The sequence below is a fragment of the Melozone crissalis genome, unplaced genomic scaffold (assembly GCF_028551555.1).
Source record: "Melozone crissalis strain CALT ecotype California unplaced genomic scaffold, PUWL_Pcris_2 ptg000013l_1, whole genome shotgun sequence".
Classification (NCBI taxonomy): domain Eukaryota; kingdom Metazoa; phylum Chordata; class Aves; order Passeriformes; family Passerellidae; genus Melozone; species Melozone crissalis.
Genome location: NW_026535791.1, coordinates 57,476,211 through 57,494,337, shown reverse-complemented (window position 1 = coordinate 57,494,337; position 18,127 = coordinate 57,476,211). Strand labels below are relative to the sequence as shown.

At 39.9% G+C, this 18,127-nt stretch overlaps 2 protein-coding genes across 8 annotated transcripts in view; one reads left to right on the top strand and one right to left on the bottom strand.

Moving 5' to 3' along the window:
* Positions 1-13,501, top strand: part of GPM6B (glycoprotein M6B) — a 106,553-nt gene extending 93,052 nt beyond the window's left edge. For 4 of the 6 annotated variants that reach the window (XM_054271476.1, XM_054271473.1, XM_054271472.1 and 1 more), the window contains 6 exons: positions 1-187; positions 3,563-3,719; positions 6,808-6,979; positions 8,856-8,929; positions 9,238-9,303; positions 11,602-13,501. In XM_054271476.1, coding sequence (XP_054127451.1) covers positions 1-187; positions 3,563-3,719; positions 6,808-6,979; positions 8,856-8,929; positions 9,238-9,303; positions 11,602-11,751 — 806 coding nt within the window. In that variant the 3' untranslated portion in view covers positions 11,752-13,501. Of the gene's footprint in view, positions 188-3,562; positions 3,720-6,807; positions 6,980-8,855; positions 8,930-9,237; positions 9,304-9,970 lie in introns of all 6 variants that reach the window. The other 2 variants (XM_054271474.1, XM_054271477.1) reach the window with 1 other exon arrangement.
* Positions 13,502-13,749: 248 nt separating this feature from the next.
* OFD1 (OFD1 centriole and centriolar satellite protein) overlaps positions 13,750-18,127 on the bottom strand; it is a 30,394-nt gene continuing 26,016 nt past the window's right edge. The window contains exons 19-22 of one of the 2 annotated variants that reach the window (XM_054271463.1): positions 17,163-17,314; positions 16,414-16,584; positions 15,717-15,787; positions 13,750-14,769 (exon numbers count right to left, since the gene is read on the bottom strand). In XM_054271463.1, coding sequence (XP_054127438.1) covers positions 14,724-14,769; positions 15,717-15,787; positions 16,414-16,584; positions 17,163-17,314 — 440 coding nt within the window. In that variant the 3' untranslated portion in view covers positions 13,750-14,723. The remainder of the gene's footprint in view (positions 14,770-15,716; positions 15,788-16,413; positions 16,585-17,162; positions 17,315-18,127) is intronic. The other variant, XM_054271464.1, reaches the window with a different exon arrangement.

Here is an 18,127-nt window from a genome sequence, read left to right as displayed (position 1 = left end):
GTTGCTTTGAATGTTGCATTAAGTGCCTAGGAGGAGTGCCATATGCTTCACTCGTGGCAACCATTCTCTGCTTCTCGGGGGTAGCGTTGTTTTGTGGCTGCGGCCACGTGGCGCTCACGGGAACCGTGTCCATCCTTGAGCAGCACTTCTCCACGACTGCCAGTGACCATGCTTTGCTGAGTGAAGTGTAAGTATGCCTCCCAGTCCCATTATTCATCATAACACCCTCATGCTAAACAAGCAGAGATGGATTCAAACCTCAGTCTCCATCCCTCAGTGTTAGGTTGCTTGCTTTTGTAACGGCGCTCGGTCATTTACTGGTGTTCACATACAAAGAGTCAAAGTGTCCTGGTATCTGCTTATCCTGGGACCAGCACTATGTAATCTTCAGCAATATCAGACAGTGGAATGGAGTGTACCCCCAGCTGCTCTGCAGATGGCACCCAAGCTGAGCGGTGCAGTTTGCTTACCTGAAGGGAAGGATGCCACCCAGAGGGACCTTGAAAGCCTTGAGGAGTGGGACTGTGTGAGCCTCATGCTGCTCACCAGCAGCAAGTGCAAGGTGCTGCACCTGGTCAGGGCAATGCCCAGTATCAATACATGCTGATACATGAAGGGATTGAGAGCAGCCCTGCCAAGAAGGACTTGGGGGTGCTGAAAAACTGAACTTGAGTAAGAAATGTGCACTTGCAGCCCAGGAAGCCAGTTATATCCTGGGCTGCATCCAAAGCAGCGTGACCAGCAGGGTGAGGGAGGGTTCCTGCCCCTCTGCTCTGGTGAGACCCCACCTGGAGTGCTGCATCCAGCTCTGGGTGTGCTCAACACAGCAAGGACACGGACCTGTTGGAGTGACTCCAAAGGAGGCCACCAGGATGATCAGAGGGCTGGAGCACCTCTTCTGTGAAGACAGGCTGGGAGTTGGGGCTGTTTAGCCTGGAGAAGAGAAAGCTCTGGGGAGACTTTAGAGCAACCTTCCAACACCTAAAGGGACCTACAAGAGAGCTGAAGAGTGACTTGTAGCAGGGCCTGTTGTAACAGAACAAGGGGTAACAATTTTATTTTAAGAGTAGATTTAGTTTTTGTTGATGACATACAGTTGTAAGGGATGGCAGGAATAACAAAGAAGCATGGTTCTGACCATCCCTCTCATATACCAGAAGGTGGTCTGGTATATGAGAGAAAAGAAAGAAAAAAGTAAAAAGATCTGCAAATGTAGCCTTTGGATATAACCACGGGTGAAATATTTGGGTCATTTATGTTCCCAGGGCTGCTCTGTGAGGTCAGAGGAAGGCCTGGAGTGCTGCCTCAGGTCCCATGTCCAGCAGCCAGCCCAGCCATGTGTGGCTGTGATGAGGGGCCCTGGGATGAGCATGGTGGCATGGTTCATACAGGAGTGCAGAGGCAGCAAGCCAGACAGGTGATATTGAAGACTCTGTGTCAGGGCCCTGTGCAGCACACTTAATTCTTATTTTCTTTTTAATTTCTGTTCTCCCTGACTCCCTGTGTGTGCTTGCAGGCATAGACCTGCCAGTTTGCTGCATGCCCTCTGGGCACTGGGGCTGGTCCCACAGCACCATTTCAGGGCTTCCCCTGTCCACAGGACCCTCTGTACCCTGACCTGCTCTGGGACTGCTCCCCACTGGGTCCCCCCTTCCAGCACTGCCCACACTCAGTCCCTGGCTGTGGCTGGCAGTGTGTCCCCAGCTCCAGGGCATGAGCCACCAGGGCCCTGCAGTTAGACACAAAACTAGTGAGAAAATGTAAGCAGCTGTTCTTCAGGAGCTGGGTAACAAAACACCCTGTGCTTGCATCAGCCTCCATTTGAGCAAAATAGAAGAAATTGCAAAAGCAGCAGTCACAGGCAGCAAGTTTTATGTTTTGGAGAGTTGTTGACAATGTTTCTTGTCATGTCAGCACCAGCAGCTGGGGAAATGCATAATTCCTACCACAGCAGCTCAGGGCTCACCACTGTGGAGCCAAGGGGGTGAGAAGGGAGAAGAGGTGTTAGAAAGGGGCAAATTTAAGGCTACAGCAACATTTAAAAAAAAAAAAGTTAGTAACACACCCTTTGTAATAGACTTTTGTTACCACTCTTCCTGTTACTGATTTCTGGTAAAATGCATTGGATCTCTCCTGGACTATTAATGATGGTGAAATGATTTCTTCTGTACTTTCTCAAATCCTGAGTTAATTTTTTTTTGTTCTTTACAGCATAGATGCAACAGATTTATCCAGTTATTTTTAATCAGTTTGGAAAACAAAGATAACACTTCCCACGTAAAATTTTAAATGAGCAATATTCTATTTTGATACAAGGGTAACATTTAACTATATAAATGGTAGTCATCAATTTTCCTTAAGCTAAAACATTCAGATACTCTTTGGAGATCTATGCCAGCAGCTACTTGGTGGAGAGTGGCAAGAATCAGAAAAAATATCTTGAGCAAAGCATACTTATCCTCAGAAAACTGGTAGTGTGGATGTATAAATTAACCTCTTAGTTCTATGAATAACTTCATCAAAAATAACCATCCCAACAATCAAATTCATTTTAAGAAGTTCCAGGGAAATCATGCTAATAACAAAAAATTACTTTTGAAGATCTGAAATGTTGTATGGAAGATCTGGATTTCTGGTCCTCCAAAATAATTAGCTTTGGATACAGAATCTGATTGATAATATTTAGAAATTATTATTTTCATCTACCTATTCTAGCTAAAGGAAAAATACTGTTAGAGTGTCATTGCAGATGGTAGATTTTTAAGAAATCAAGAACTTTCTCAAATAACATCTGAGGGAAGTGCTTATACCATGTGCCCTGAGATGGTCTTCCTCTGAGTGGTTCCAGAGTACCTAAAACGGAAGCATTTCCTAAATAACTCTTCCATTAAAAACAACACCAACAAATATTTTGAGACACTCAACACTGCTGTGACTTAAAGCACTGAAACTACCAGCTCACTGGGAACTGCTCTTTCAGGCTGTAGGGCAGCCTCAGGAGAAGTCACTGCATGTTTGCTGAGCTTTATATCAAATATAAAATATTGCTGAATTCAGAAATTTTTGCAAACTTAAGTTAATTGGATTTCACAGGTGGAAATGGTGAATTTCAGGGACTGCTTCCTTTCCCTAAGCCAAAGGAATGACCACAGAGCCTGCTGGTTCAGTCAGGGGTGCAGCTGCAGGCTTTGCCACTTCAAAGCCCTGCATTGTCCCTGTCAGCCATTCCCAAGTTAGGAGCAGTAAGAGGAAAAAGGAAAAGCTCCAAAGTGAAGGTGTGAAATTGCAGCTTTAAAGTGGTGACTAACACCAGTCAGTGCAAGGACTGCAGCACCAACAGGGGATGCTCAGGTGGCTACAGGACTAATGCACCTCAGGATTGCTCACCTGGGAAGGGGCACAGTTGTACCAGTGTTTTCCTGCAGTCTGCTTGCTTCAAATGCTGAGGAGCCTTGAACTTTGTTTCTAGGAGTTGTCTCCCATTTATTGTAATTTGAGAGGACTGACTTTGTTTTTATAGGACTGAAATCTAATTATATTATTTCTTTCTTTTCCATTTTAGAATACAGCTAATGCAGTATGTAATTTATGGCATTGCATCGTTTTTCTTCCTATATGGCATAATCCTTTTGGCGGAAGGTTTTTATACAACAAGTGCTGTGAAGGAGCTGCATGGAGAGTTCAAAACAACAGCCTGTGGCCGCTGCATCAGTGGAATGGTGAGTGGGATCAGGAATGGGAACATCAGTCTTTGCTGCCTAAAACCTGTTGACTCCTGGGTTTTGAATAACAGAATGTTTTTGCCTTCTTTGTTTAATTCCTTGTGTGTGATCAAGGTCAATCCATGTCTTGGTTCTTATCTCAACTTCCAAGGCTGCTTGGTTAAATCAAAATGCTTCAGATGGGCTGGGTGAGGGCTGCCATGGTCTCCCCTGTCATAAAGCTGAACCCACTGGTCTAAAGTAAACTGAGGAGACTGCTAATTTTAAAACACTTAATGTGAGCCAAAATGAAATTCGTGCTTTTAAACATGGAACACTTGAGTGATGCTTAAAGGCAGACTGTAAAATGGCTGTGGTTTGCAGAGCTATTTAAATATCAAACTGTAATGGCTCTGACTTCCATAGTCAATTGTACTTGAGTGTCTGGATCCTTCAACAAACAGTAATGAATGAATGAAGCTTCACAACATCTTTGCACTTGAATCAAGTATTGATTTGCAGATGGCAAAAGGCAGACAGATAGAATAGCGAGGCTTTTTCGCAAAGCCCTGAAGTTACCAGCCATATTCTCTTCAGCATACTTCTGTGTTAGAACAAAATTGTAAGCAAAGTTTAACTAAAAATAAAACTTCAGATTCTCACCCACATTGTCCCCAAGGGCACACTCTGCAAGAACAGCCATAACTATGTTTCTGAGAGAAGATTTCAAAGCTATTACTGAAAATCTGAATTCAAAGCTCGTAGTTATGGAGGAAGCTAAGCAGTATGACAGATCGCCCACGGGAAAGTGTGGGTGAAAAGAGAAGAGGCTTTTGATGTGATTGTTGCATTTTAATATACAGTCTATATCCTGAACTTAAAAAATATGTACTTTCAGCTGGTTAAATACAAAAGAGACGCATGTTTATTTTCATGAGAGCTAGCAATTTTCCACTGTGCTGTTGGGTACTTACTGAATCTTTCAAGAGCTAATAAAAATAAGGCATCTGATAATTTCCCAGTTTAGTGGCTATTTGCTCAGTTTTTTTCCCAGCAAGTATGGTCTTCACCAAGGAGCAAAATTAGATCTAAAGCAGTGTTTTCAAAAGATCCAAAATAAAGTAGAAACATACACATCCATGCATCTCATCAGTGCAGACAATTGCTTGTGCAGTTGAGTAGTTGGAGGCACATGACTGTCAGCTGCTTATACAAATACCAGTGTGACACATGGAAATAGGGCAGAAAAATGTGTTTTCATGTTTGTCCATATTTGTCCATACAATGAAGGAGAGAATTTACCAGCTGAGGAATGGCTTGGAGCTGTGATAAGCTGCATTAATGTTTGGTGGTGACAGGAAAAGTGCCTGTGTGCTGCTGTATAAAACCTTAGGGCTAAAACAAGATTTGTGAGGACACAGAATGTTTAACAGACTAGTGACTGCAGCTGGGTACAGGCAACAGGCTTTTGGACATACACTGACCTTTTGCCATTTTGATCAAGAGCTCCTCTACTTCTTCTTTCATTACATTACTGAGCAAAGTCCTGAAAGGCAGTCCCATCTTGCATAAGGTTGCTACAGAAGACAGACTTCCATCTTCCCTGAATTATTTGTGTTGGCTCTGGAAATGCAGAATAGCCATTTCCCACAGTTATCACATTAAATGTGAGAGTGAGTGTATTTTTTCCTGGCTATTTTAGGATTTAAAGGCTTTGTGCACTTCCTCTCATGCACACTTCCACATACACATATGCAAACTCATGTTTTATTTGTAGTGTATCTACAGAAATCCTTTAACCTTTGGTCCTTCCCAAAATCCAAAGGGAGGATTTTCAATTCTCACACAAAACATACAGGTCTGGTGTATGATGCTATCTAATATGAAATAGGGTATTCCAGTGGAGTTGTCTATAAATTAAAGCCTAGCTGGGGTTTTATGGGCCACAGTTTTGCAAGAACTTCCACCTCCCCACACACCACCTCCCTTGACTGAACCCTAACCAGTTGTTCAGCTTTTGCTCAAATACTTGTAGGGTTATTCTGGAAAAAACCTGTGGGGATGCAAACTTCCACCACTGCAGCATTAGTTCAGTCCTTTGTTCTGGGTCAGGCTGAGAATCCCTGAGAGCCTTTCCCATCCTTGCTGTTGTCCTCTGGCACACAAATTTTAAGGTACTAGGGCACCAGTGCTTTACTGAAAGTGAAGCCTTTCCAGCCCACTGCAGCTGAGAGAGAACAGCCACAGCTAACACTGAAAAGAAAGCCCAGGAGATGTAACTGCATTTCCCCACCTTCCAAGTGGGATCCAAATCCTGGTCTCACCAGGAGGAGGGAGCTGGGAACTGATGCCAGAGCTACTGTTTCACCATAACACTTTGAAGAGGAGGGAAAAGGGAAGGGAAAAGCAATCAGTGCCACATCTTTTCATCTAACCGAAGAAAATGCATGTAATGTAGTGGGTTTTTTTTAAAGAGCAAACCCAAACCAGAAAATTTTAGTGGATAAATCCATGATTTTCTAAAGTGAAGTAATTAATTTTCTGCTTGGCAGTGAGTATTAGACCAATTGAATCCTTCTGATCTGCTCTTAACAGTCATGGTATGTTTGCAAAAATAGGTATTTTCAAATGTTACATTCCCAATTGATTTCAATACATCAGGGAGTGTGGGGGAGCTCTGTGAGCATTGATTCACTGCATGGTTTTGATTTGCAAGTTGTATAGAAATGCTAGTATGTTACAGTTAATTTAAAAAAAAAACCTTAAATCGATTTTTGTTGGAATTTATTGGTTTTAGCCTACAACCAGCATCCCTGCTTAGCTGAGAATCTTGAGAAATCAATGGGCTGCTCTTTCACATGAGGGCAATCTGTTTACTCAAGCAGGCTGATGAAAAAGGAAATGTCTGAATTACTTTCTCTGTAGCACTTAAGCTACCAAAGTATTTGTAAGCAATGAGAATACTGATTTTGTGTGCTTGAAAATCAAACGCTTTCTCACTTGAATTCTGAAAGAATGCTTAAGATTACTTTGAAGCATTTTTAAGGAAAATTTAAATAGTCTTTTCAAAGAATAAACACAAAGTGTTTGTGTTTTCTCTGCCCAGTTTGTTTTCCTCACCTATGTGCTTGGAGTGGCCTGGCTCGGGGTCTTCGGCTTCTCCGCTGTGCCTGTCTTTATGTTCTATAACATCTGGTCAACTTGTGAAGTCATCAAATCTTTCCAGAGCAATGTGACAGTTCCAGGGGACCAGATCTGCGTGGACATCAGGCAATACGGTACCACTTCAATCCTGATTGCATCCTTTATCCATCCTCCTCCGTCTGGCTGCAGTAGTTTTGTCTCAGCCTTATCAGATGAATCAAATGCAAAAGCATCTTCTATCTCTGAGTGTGCTATTACTTTTCTAATTAATTTACATTACACTGATCTCTTTCCAGATGCAATCAATTTAACTGAACTGACAAGTCACTTATCTGAAATGATTTTATAGCAGCTTCCAATACTGTAATATTAGATCAGCCCTAAAATAAACTGCTTGGACACAGTGCTGAGAAATAGATAACCAGATTGTAGGTTTTGAACCCATATGCATGTGTTCTGTTCTTTCAGAAAACTATTTTACATTTAAAGATGAAGTAAATGTCTGAATGTTGCACTGACAATTACTTTCAGTTAAAAAACCAAAAACCTGCAGTTAAAAGTCTGCCATAACTAATAATGAGTTAATGCTGCTTTCTGATGACACGCAGAAATCTGAAGGAGCTGGGACAATAATTTTAAATAAGGTCAGACTTTTCATTCCTTAAGGTGAGTTTTTCCTGAAGTTTATAATTTCAGCTTCCCTCGTGCAGAAGATCTTATGTCACCATTACCTTTGGCTTCATTCTAGCTAGCATTTTCTAGGAATGTTTCTTTCTTTGGACTAAGTCATTCAAAGCTGAGAAAATGGATTCAAAGTTGAAAAAGTAAGAAAGTTTGGCTTTGCTCTCCTGTCCAGGTAAGTACAGTAGAAGAAATGACACACTAATTTTAAAAGCAAGTCTTCAAATCAGTTAAACATCTACATTCTATTTTAGCAGCTCACAGCAAGAGGCTGGGAAGACATTTTCTTCAGCAGCAAAGCCCAGGGTGAAGGGAGATGTGCTCCTCCACCTTCCTGCTTTTCCTGGTTGTTTTGCAGCTGCATTAGTGCTGGATGGGGTTATATTGTTCCCCTGAGCAGTAAAACCATTTGGGTTTCAGTGTGTGATGGGAGAGAGCAGCTCCCTAACAGATAACATGTGTCACTGAACTTCCCTCACATTTTTGGGTGGAAGCAATAGCTAAAAGGCTGGAATTGTATGTAGCAGTTGCAGAGAAGAAGCTGACTTGGAAGAAAATCCTATGAAATCTTTTTGAAAGCCATGCCATCCTGAGATAATTTCAATGACCTGCCACATATAGAGTTGCCAATTCCAACCAGCTGGGTTGAAATGCAAAGTCTTATGGGAAAACAAACTGGGTTTCTCTTAATTCAAATAGGTTTTGCTTAAGCTTTACATTTGTTACTGGCCTAAAAGTTAATGTTATTTTAAATCTGCTAGATTCTGTTGACTTTTCAGACTTGCAATCATGTAAGAAAAGTCATTGGGAGTATATGAGGTGCAGCAGACTGAACTTTCTTGTGGCAGTGTTCACTTGATGTTTTTTACCTATTGGAACTAAACCAGAAAAAAATCTTGTAATTTTTCCCTCTAGCTCTGTATTCACACCGTTCCACAGTAGTTTCTTGTTCAAGTGGAACCTCATCTAGTAAGTGCTACCCTGAAAGGTGCCAAGTACCTCCGAGATGCAGATTCTCTCTTCTGTGCTGAGTGGGGGGAGTAGGCAGAGTGTGCAACTGGACCCAAAGTGCAAAAAGCCCACCAACTGCTAGGCTGCCAGATGGGAAAACCACATCTGAGAACATGCCTTAGCAGCAGCCCTCAGTGTGAGGAGAAGGCACAACCTGAGGGAGTTGTTTGAGTTCCTGCTGCCAGCTCCACGCTGTTCTGGTCAATGCATGGATGCCCAGAATGGGAACACAACTGGCAAGTGGGTGAAAAAGATGAGAGGAATAGAAAAGCTGTGTTGATTGCTAAAATTAGTGGTTTCTTTTCTGTGGTGTTTCAGGTATTATTCCTTGGAATGCTGTACCTGGCAAAGCCTGTGGCCCAATTTTAGAGAACATCTGCAACACGAATGAGGTACAGAAATGTAACCTGTGTGCAGCTTTTGCATCCAGGTCACTTGGGCACCATGTAACAAATATCTGATTGATGTTTTTGGAGAGAAAACTCATGCTAGTAGTATAAAGAGATTGCTTTAATTGTAACAATGAAGTAATTGTTACATCATCCAAAAAAAAAGAAAATTATTTTCACACTTTTATTTTCTCAAGCTTTGCTGCCATGCTAGATGGTTTTATTATCGTTATTCTCTAGAACATTTGAAATGCATTTTATACTATTCCTAATGAATTAATTCAATGTTTTGAACGTGTTTTTTTCTTTAGTTCTACATGTCTTACCACCTGTTCATTGTGGCTTGTGCTGGAGCTGGTGCCACTGTCATAGCATTGGTGGGTAGTATTTTTTGTTGTTTTATCATTAAAAATGTTAATTTTAGGCTTAAGATGCTTTAAGATTAAATTTTGTATATATTAAAGGTAGTGATACTAGACATGAAGGGGGGTGAGCTGTAATCACCATTATTTGCTGCTGTGGTTTGGTCATCACAAGTCAGCAGGTCCCCAACTTTTGCTTTAGGAAGTCACCTTAACCCGCCTCCCCCATACTTAGGAAAAAATGATTTGCATGTCCTTTCAAAATCCTACTTCTATCCACTATTTCTGCTTTTATTTCCACTATTTATTTTCATTTTTGTAGTTTATTTGATCAGCTGCTTATAACCTCTGGGTTTCCATTGCCTGGAGCCAGGCAGATTGGTCCAACCCTGCAGTGCCCGTTCAGGTAGCGGTTCCTATGCCTAACGCTTCCTTTAGTGGCCAGCTTCTAACCCTGTGCCAGCCAAGGCTGCTGTAGCACTCACAACTGGCTGACAAAATGGCCTTAGGGCTTGAGCTGGGTTATCCTCCCCAGAGAAATGGCAGGTTTATTTATTTGCATCTTCACCCTGGAAGGAGCTCAGAGTAACATCTGTTGTAAAAGTATCGAGAGTTGCCCAAGTGGGCTTGAGCCGTCACCTTGTTGTATCTTACTCTCCTGTATTTTGTTCTCTTCCACCAGCTGATCTACATGATGGCTACTACATATAACTATGCTGTTTTGAAGTTTAAGAGTCGGGAAGATTGCTGCACTAAATTTTAAATTGTATAAGCCCAGTAAAAAGCTGCATTGCGTAGCTTGAAATACCACTGACACCCTAGACTAAAAGTCTAGCTTTTGGATTTTGTTACAGTAATTGTAAATAGCTTCAGTAAGCATCATTTAGCTTATCAGATTAATGAAATGACTTCTTGTATATGAACTATGATGTGGATGAGATCTGGCTATTTTTTCATGTTGAGAGGATTCAGTTACTGTAGGGGTGTTTATAAAGCATCCTTCTGAAAAAGGGATGTTTTAATTTCAGGTCTCCACTTGATTTCTAACAGTCATCTCAAACAAATACTGGAACAGTTCAGGGTCAGATGCATTAATTTATTCTTTGCCATGAATGCCAAATACAAATGCCCCTAAGCATGCAAAATATATATGGTGTGAAAGAAAAGGAATAGTAAAGTAGTGCCAGTCTATGTTGGCAGAGGTCAGAAGCCCAGGTATTATGAATTAATTTGCTTGTATTTCTAAGTGATTCCGTGGATGATTAAATCAATTATTTTCTCTTAAGTGCATGCCAAATGATACTCTTGCTCTAAGAAAATAAATCCTTGTCTTAGCTCTGCGTAAAACAATCACATTCTTTCTTTTGGACCCTGAACTAGTAAGAAACAGCATATAAATAGCTTCTGCTCTTGTATGGCTGCACTTTAGTAACTGATTTCTCAGTAGCCAGATCTCAAAATGTAAGTATGACTGCACAGGAAGCAAAACCATGCATAGATCACAGGGACCTTTTCACAGTGTTGGGGGGAAAAAGAAGGAGAAGTGAATCAATGTTTTCAGATGTAGATGTTTTTGCATGAAGTATGGGTAAAAGAAGTTGGCAAGAGACGAATGCACAAACTAGAAAAACAAACACATAATAATTTAAAAAGAGAACCGTTTGCTATACACAACTCTTCACCTGAGGTTGGACAATGGAAGTTTAAAATGTAGCTAATAAAAATGCAGGATTAAGACTTCTTAACCCAGACATTGCATGCTTTTGCTTAGTTTTGGATTCATGTTTTGATGTTTAATTTTTCGATGTGTTAATGTAGCCTTGTTTGAGTGAATAAAACGGTTCACAGTTTCAGGTTTTCTTCCAGGGGGAGGGTGGAATTCTCATCTGCTTGTTGGGGGAAAAGACCTGCCGGGCTCTGGGCTTGGATATGCATAAGCACCACGACCTTAGAGAGCAGTTCTTCTGAGCACCTCGTAGTTTACAGATTCCGTATACTGCCACGTACAAAACTGTTTGTTCCTGCTTCCCCCCATTCTGCATTTTAACTGACCCGTACAACTCTGTAGCTTATTTTAATACTGTTGTACTAACTTTCTCTAAATTGTGAATAACCAACTGAATTATTAGCATGCCAAATTCTAGAGATCTTTGAAAAATAGCCTCTGTGCTTGTTTTAATAACAGAATGCTTATTAACGTAGAATAACTATTTTTTATGGTTGTTGTTTTAAAGAGCGTCTATTAATCTGACTAGCAGCTTGCTTTGCCTCTTGACATGCTCACTCGCCATCATGCTCACCCTTCTCTTCCAGATCCACTTCCTCATGATACTGTCTTCTAACTGGGCCTACTTAAAGGATGCAAGCAAAATGCAGGCCTACCAAGATATCAAAGCAAAAGAAGAGCAGGAGCTTCAGGATATCCAGTCTCGGTCAAAAGAGCAACTCAATTCTTACACATAAATGTTTGCCACAATAATTCAGCAGAAGAGTTCTGTAGCTCTGACAAATCAGCAAATAGCTGCTCTGCAGTACAGATGTGTGTCTAGCAAACAAAATTAGAGAGAAGTGTAAAAGCTTCACATTCCAGCTCCTGGAAAACTTTTTTAGGGAAATCGTCCCATTGGTAATCTTCCATCCTTTCTAAAAGAGACTGGAGGGTTTATTCCAGGCATTTTAAAAGGCAACACTTTACAAAAGTGACCAAATTATTCTTCTTTGAGACTTGGTGTTTAACATTTGACTTGTTTTGGAGCATGACGCCCTGCACAAGCCGGTGGCGGGTGCCCTGGCCGAGCAGGCAGTGATCTGTGCAGACCACAGGCAGTGCAGGGTGTGTGACTGAGCACTCCCAAAGGAACCCGTGCCCAGCTGGGATTCCTGAGAGAGAGGAGCTCCTCTGTGTGTGTGTGTGTGTGATGGCACAGCTGCAGCAGCTCCCAGGTGGTGCAGGGGGGCTGTTTGGGAGCACCCACACCTGGGCCATGGGAGCAGCTGCACTCCTGTGCCACACACTGCCACCACGAGGCATCCCTGTGCTCACCTGAGGGGCGAGCAGATCTCCCAAGTTCTAATCCTTTTATTAACTATTTAATGGAATGTAGATCCCTGGATCTGGATAATGATCCCCTTCTTTGAAAATAAATGTCAGCTTTGCCTTAATATTTATTTTCTATAAATGTTGTAGCATTTATATAGTGGCAGGAGACCATTATCCTACATTTTAAGTAAATGAAAGTGTTACCTTATTAAAATGACACTGATCTGACAATTCCAAATGAGCGGATGAGAAAGTTTGCAGAGTTTTACACAAACAATAAAATTTGCAGCCATAAAAATAATACAGGATGTCCACCTTTCTCTATCTTGGTGCTTAGCAAATTTATAGTCAGTGCTTATGTGTTTTCCTTTTTACAAATTAATTAGCACACTAAGAAAACGTGGTGTTCAGAAAAAAAAAACCAACAAACAAACTGGTGCCATTTTAAAGTCATTTCCCATAGAAGTCTGCCTTCTAATTAATGTTTTTTTTCAGAAGCATTCAGTGATATCTTGAGTATTAGTGATGGTATATTTGGTGTTTGTTCTATATGATATATATATATATATATATATAAATGTTGGGGGGGAAAAGTAAAAATACATCATTCATTTGAAAAAATTAAATATTCAAGTCATACCCCTGCTAAGCTGACGTGTGGTTTGGTAGTTTTGACTGTTTGCTGAATATACATCAAAGGAAGCACAAATTCCTTCAAATCAGTATTAAGAGAAAAGGCATTTTTTGGGGGGTATTAACTTCAAATATAATTTCTTTTGTTAACTATTGAAGTCTAATTTGACAGTTTCAAAAAAGGGGCAAAGTTGATTGATGTAGAGCAAATATGACAAAATAGCCTAGTGTATGTTCTTACCTGTTGCATGAAGGAGACATTTCTACAGCAATGCAGGTGATGTTCTAGCCCAGTGTTTGCATAAGGGTAATAATGGAGGCAGTGTCTTAAAGCCTAATTCTTTTCTAATTCAGTGTAGCTATTACTGGGAGTTTTTGAAGTTTTGTTTAAGTAGTCTAATATTTTTATGTAAAGAGCATTAAATTTTGCTATGTATAAATTTTTGTAACCTAACAGTGAATCAATATTTTCTATCAGTGCCAAGGGCTTCCTGTAGTTACATCCAAGTGTTAAAATAAATATTTGTAGATAATAGACAACACTTGTGTATGCTTATTTGAACCCAGACCTACAGCTACTCCATGGCAGTGCATCTCTAGGCTTTATGTCTCTATCTGAGGTGAAACACGTTCTGTTCCAGAGCTCCCTGCCCTCCTGCATGGGCAGGGCAGCTCTGCAGGTGCAGCTGCAGCAGCAGCTGTGTGCAGCATGCAGTAGTGGTAGTTGTTCCAGGCCAGCATAATGCAACAAGCACTACCCCTTCCCAACATCCAGAAATTCTCAATTCTCAGTCATTCAGAAATTCTGTAAAGGCCAGAGTGGCTGCAACAGCAAATTAAGCAGTATGCAAAATCAGAGTAACCACCACAGCACATTTTAGCTTCATTTCAAAAAGCAAAGCTTGTATCTGTCACAGTTTTGGTACATTGTGTTTAAACATCCAGCAAATTTAAGACAGAACTTTGGTTTTTTTGCCCCTAAATTCTGTCAAACTTGGCTTCATGTTCTCGTAGTTAGGTCAAGATGAGCAGCCTCAAATGCAGTGCAAGTTGTAATATATGCTGCCACCCAAACTTACTTCATTGATAAAAACTACTGTATTTTATACTGTAAATAAAGTTTAATGATCTTGCCTATAATCTACCTACAAAATACAAAGCTTAAATAAAGATGAGTTAAATAGCATTTTTATTTTAATCTCTCCATTCTGGGCTGGTTAATACCAACGAGGTGATACATGAGAGGGGCTGCTTTTGAAAGTGGCTCCTGCCCCTGCTGTGCAGCAGAAGGGACACCTTATTTTGGGTCTGTCACACTCAGTGCTCCAAAGCTGTGTGAGCCAAGTGCCTCCACGGGACACCTTTAAATCAGGTGATGATGAGGGAATTTTTTCTTCCTTTCATCCACACTTTGAACCATTTGCAGAAGGGATTGGGGGGCGGGGGTTGGCCAAATTGACAAAGTTTAGAGGAATTCAGTGCCAACACAAATCTACCCAAACATACCGATCAGTTTCTGTTCCCTGCTTTGTTCTTTCTCTCACCCCACCCAAGGGCTTCCTCCTGGATTAGTAACACACCAGGACTCCCTGTTTGAAATGAATGACTGAAGTGACGAAACAGATCAAAATCAGCTTTATTAATTTATAATTACACAGCCTGCAGTGTTGGTGCCCTAACATTTATTAAAGGCACAAAACAACTTAAAAAATATCTTTCTCTTAACAATAATAATAAAAATTAAAAAATCAGTAGTTATTGTTCACCAGAAGCTTTCATCCACGTCTCCATGAGAAATGTCTGCAAGACTATATTGATTATAGGAGGGAGGAAAATAAAGTGGTATGAATTAATGTCGTTGATCTTAAATCTTAAGTTCTGTTTTAAAATGAGTATTAAGAGACTGCCTTTGCTGTTTCAGTGAACTGCTGGCAATAAAACCAACCCTAAATCAGGAGAATTTGGGCCTTCATTAACTGAAAGGCATCACCTCAAAAAGCAGAATGAACTTCTGTAGTGCTCACCAAGTGAAAACAACACAACTGGTGCCAATTCAGGAGCAGCAGGGTAGGGTCTGTTATGTTTAACAGCACAGACAATATTGAATCATTACTATGGTTATAGTGAACCTTTATGGTTTTTTTTCCTAATTGCTCCATATTTATTTTTTGCTTATTTTCAATTCCACTGAAAGATTTGGAGGAGGATTGTTTGGTTTTTCTCTCGCAAGCAACTAAAACATTAATCTGTATTTATCAATGCCTAGATAAAACCAGAGGAAACGCCTGGGTTGTTGTGACTCAGTGCAGGCAGACAAAATCTCTGAATGAAGCATCTTAAAAATCCACAATGCTACTGAAAAATCAAAGCTAGGAACAGACTATGGTGAGGTGCAGCAGAGACAAATCTTTACCCAGGGTGTCATCACCCAAGAACAATCCCTCAAACTCCAGCTCTCTGAAAAAGCTGTGAGTGCCACAACTACTGAAACAGATCATAAAGTGCAGCTCTCAGATGTGAGCTACATACAGTGCTTAACTTGCATGTACAAGAATTGGAAGGATCCTTAATTTTTCTGACACAATTGCTTTTGATTAATAATTTATTTGGTTTTCTAAGTAGACAGATGTCTTTTAACATAATTCATACTAAATCTATTAAAACTATATATTAGTTATTATTATTATTATTATTATTATTATTATTATTATTATTTAATATGGAGTACTAAAAGTGATTAATGCATGGCCCTTACCTGTCATCATTTTCAGTAGATAGAAGTCCTTCTGAGGGTGACCCTTCTCTTATTTCTTCTTTTTTTGAATCCTGGTAACCAAGAGGAAAATACACTTTCTCTAACCAGTTCTAATGTCAAAGTGATCTAATAATAGTATCTACATTTTTAAGGCTCATAACTGAAAATAAAAATATTCCAAAGGACCAGCCCTATTTCTACAAATGCTACACTGGATCTAGAATAGTAACACTTAGGAAATTTAGACTGGGATCATGTCTGAACAAAAGCATCCTGCATTCCTTCATTGAAGTCATGTCCACCCATACCTCTTCTTTAACAATCCAATTTTCCATTTTGCCAGAATAAATTCTGTTGTGTTAGAGGAACACAACTTGACATGTGTAGCTTCAAACTGTATTTAAACACAGTTTAAGCTAAAAATTGAGGACTTTAAAATATTGTCCTAGAACATTAAAAACCAAGCTAACAAATCCCCCACCCAGAGGACACCAGTAACCCTTACAGAACAAAATTTTCTGTGTTTTTTCTTTTGGATCATCACACTTTTCCAATACACTCTGCTCTGCAGATTGCTACATAAAGTTTGTAAGTGAAGAAAAAATTAAATGTGAAAATTGTTTTCATTCTAAGCATGCCTAGCAAGACACAAATTTGGTCAATAATATTTTTGGGACCGTGTTTTGAGAATAATCACCTTGTTTGCCAGTTCCTGCTCTCTGCTCTGCTGAATTATTCTCATGTATTTTTCTAATGGATTGGAAGGAGGATCCTTTACATTATTTTCAGCAGCAGTGCTACCATGGTCAGATTTTACTCCCTCTTTGTCTTCTATTTCTTCATCTGTTTTCATTGAGTCTTGGATATGCTTTAAGACACAAAAATAAAAATAAATACTGATTAGAAAAATACATTTCTGCCTTACTACCTGCAATACATGCAGAATTTCCTCTTAAACTCAGTAAAACAGACCAGTCTAAACAGTATTAAACAGGACCTAAAAATCCAGAACACTAAACACTGAGTGTTTAAGCTCAAAGGGATTTAAGTAAACTCAAGATCTCCTTATACCCTCTGCTTCCCAGAGTACCCTGGAAGTCCTGACAGATGGACATGAACATATTTTGGTGGTGTCCCCACCTGCAGTGGCCACACCACAGAGACAGCAAATGTTCAGCTTGTTCCAACAGCATGGTGTCAGTGGCCATTAAATTGTAGCTTCCAGTTACATGAGGCAGGGAAGGAAAGGCATCTGTTTCCAGTGAAAAAGCCACTTGGCATAAGGAGACACTCTAGTGAGACTGGTTAATCACAAAAGTACATGAAATAACTTAGCCTCTACTACTTTCACTTTATGGAATAAAAATCTACTTTTAACCAAGTAACAACAACCCTAAAATGCAAGCCACTACAAGGCTGCATCACTGTCAGAAATTAAACTACTACCTCTTCATTAAGCTTCTCCACTTCTTTTTGCTCGTTTTCCAAAGTTTCCTGTTGTTCTTTCTCTTTCCTTTCTTCTCCTGCTTTCCTTTCTTCTTCTAAGTTTTGCTCAACTTCTCTGTTCTGTTCTTCAATCTGCCTTTGATCCAGCACTGCTGTGAAAAATTATTTCAACATCTGTAATTTGATTTATGTAGTTCAGTAATCATTACAAGAGCATATAAATCAGTACCAGGTTCCTGTATAATGTTAACAGCAAATGAAAACCAACTGCATATACTGTTTGTACATACACTGAACTTACTCTTGGGTATGGGCTAATGTGTTTTCCCACCTCCAAACATTTCCTAGTCTGATAAATGACTCACCAAGAGTTAAAGAGTAGAGCCAAAGTACAGGCCAGAGATTTGACAGATTTGTGCACTTCTCATTCCTTTCCTGGCTATTATTAAACAAACCTTTATTATCCCAAAGTCCATGTTACTGTACTCTTTCCACCTCTGCAATGTAGTTGGATACAATTCTTTATATTTATAAAGCAAAGTATTTAAAACCCCTTGGAAAATTATTGCAGGACACTGATATGACCAATATATTTAAAAATCTGTGTACAAATAACAGCATTGGATAGCAATGAGATGGGCAAACTAAGGACTGGGAATCATGAGAAGCTAGAAAATCCTTCTCTAAAATAAAAAGAACCACAATGTTTGCATCTAGAACAGTTAGAAAAGCAGAATATGCTGACTATATATGAGATATTATTCTCATCTAGTCAAAGAATTAAAACTGCATTGTGATAATAAAGTTCACCAACAGAGTCAAGAATAATTTTTTTAAAATCCAGACAAGCAGTACATAAAATTCTTCAAAACATTTAATGTCTCATTCCTATCAAGAGCAGAAATTATATTTAATAATTACCCTAATGAAAAAATAAATCATCTCACAAGAGGCTGGATGGGCGG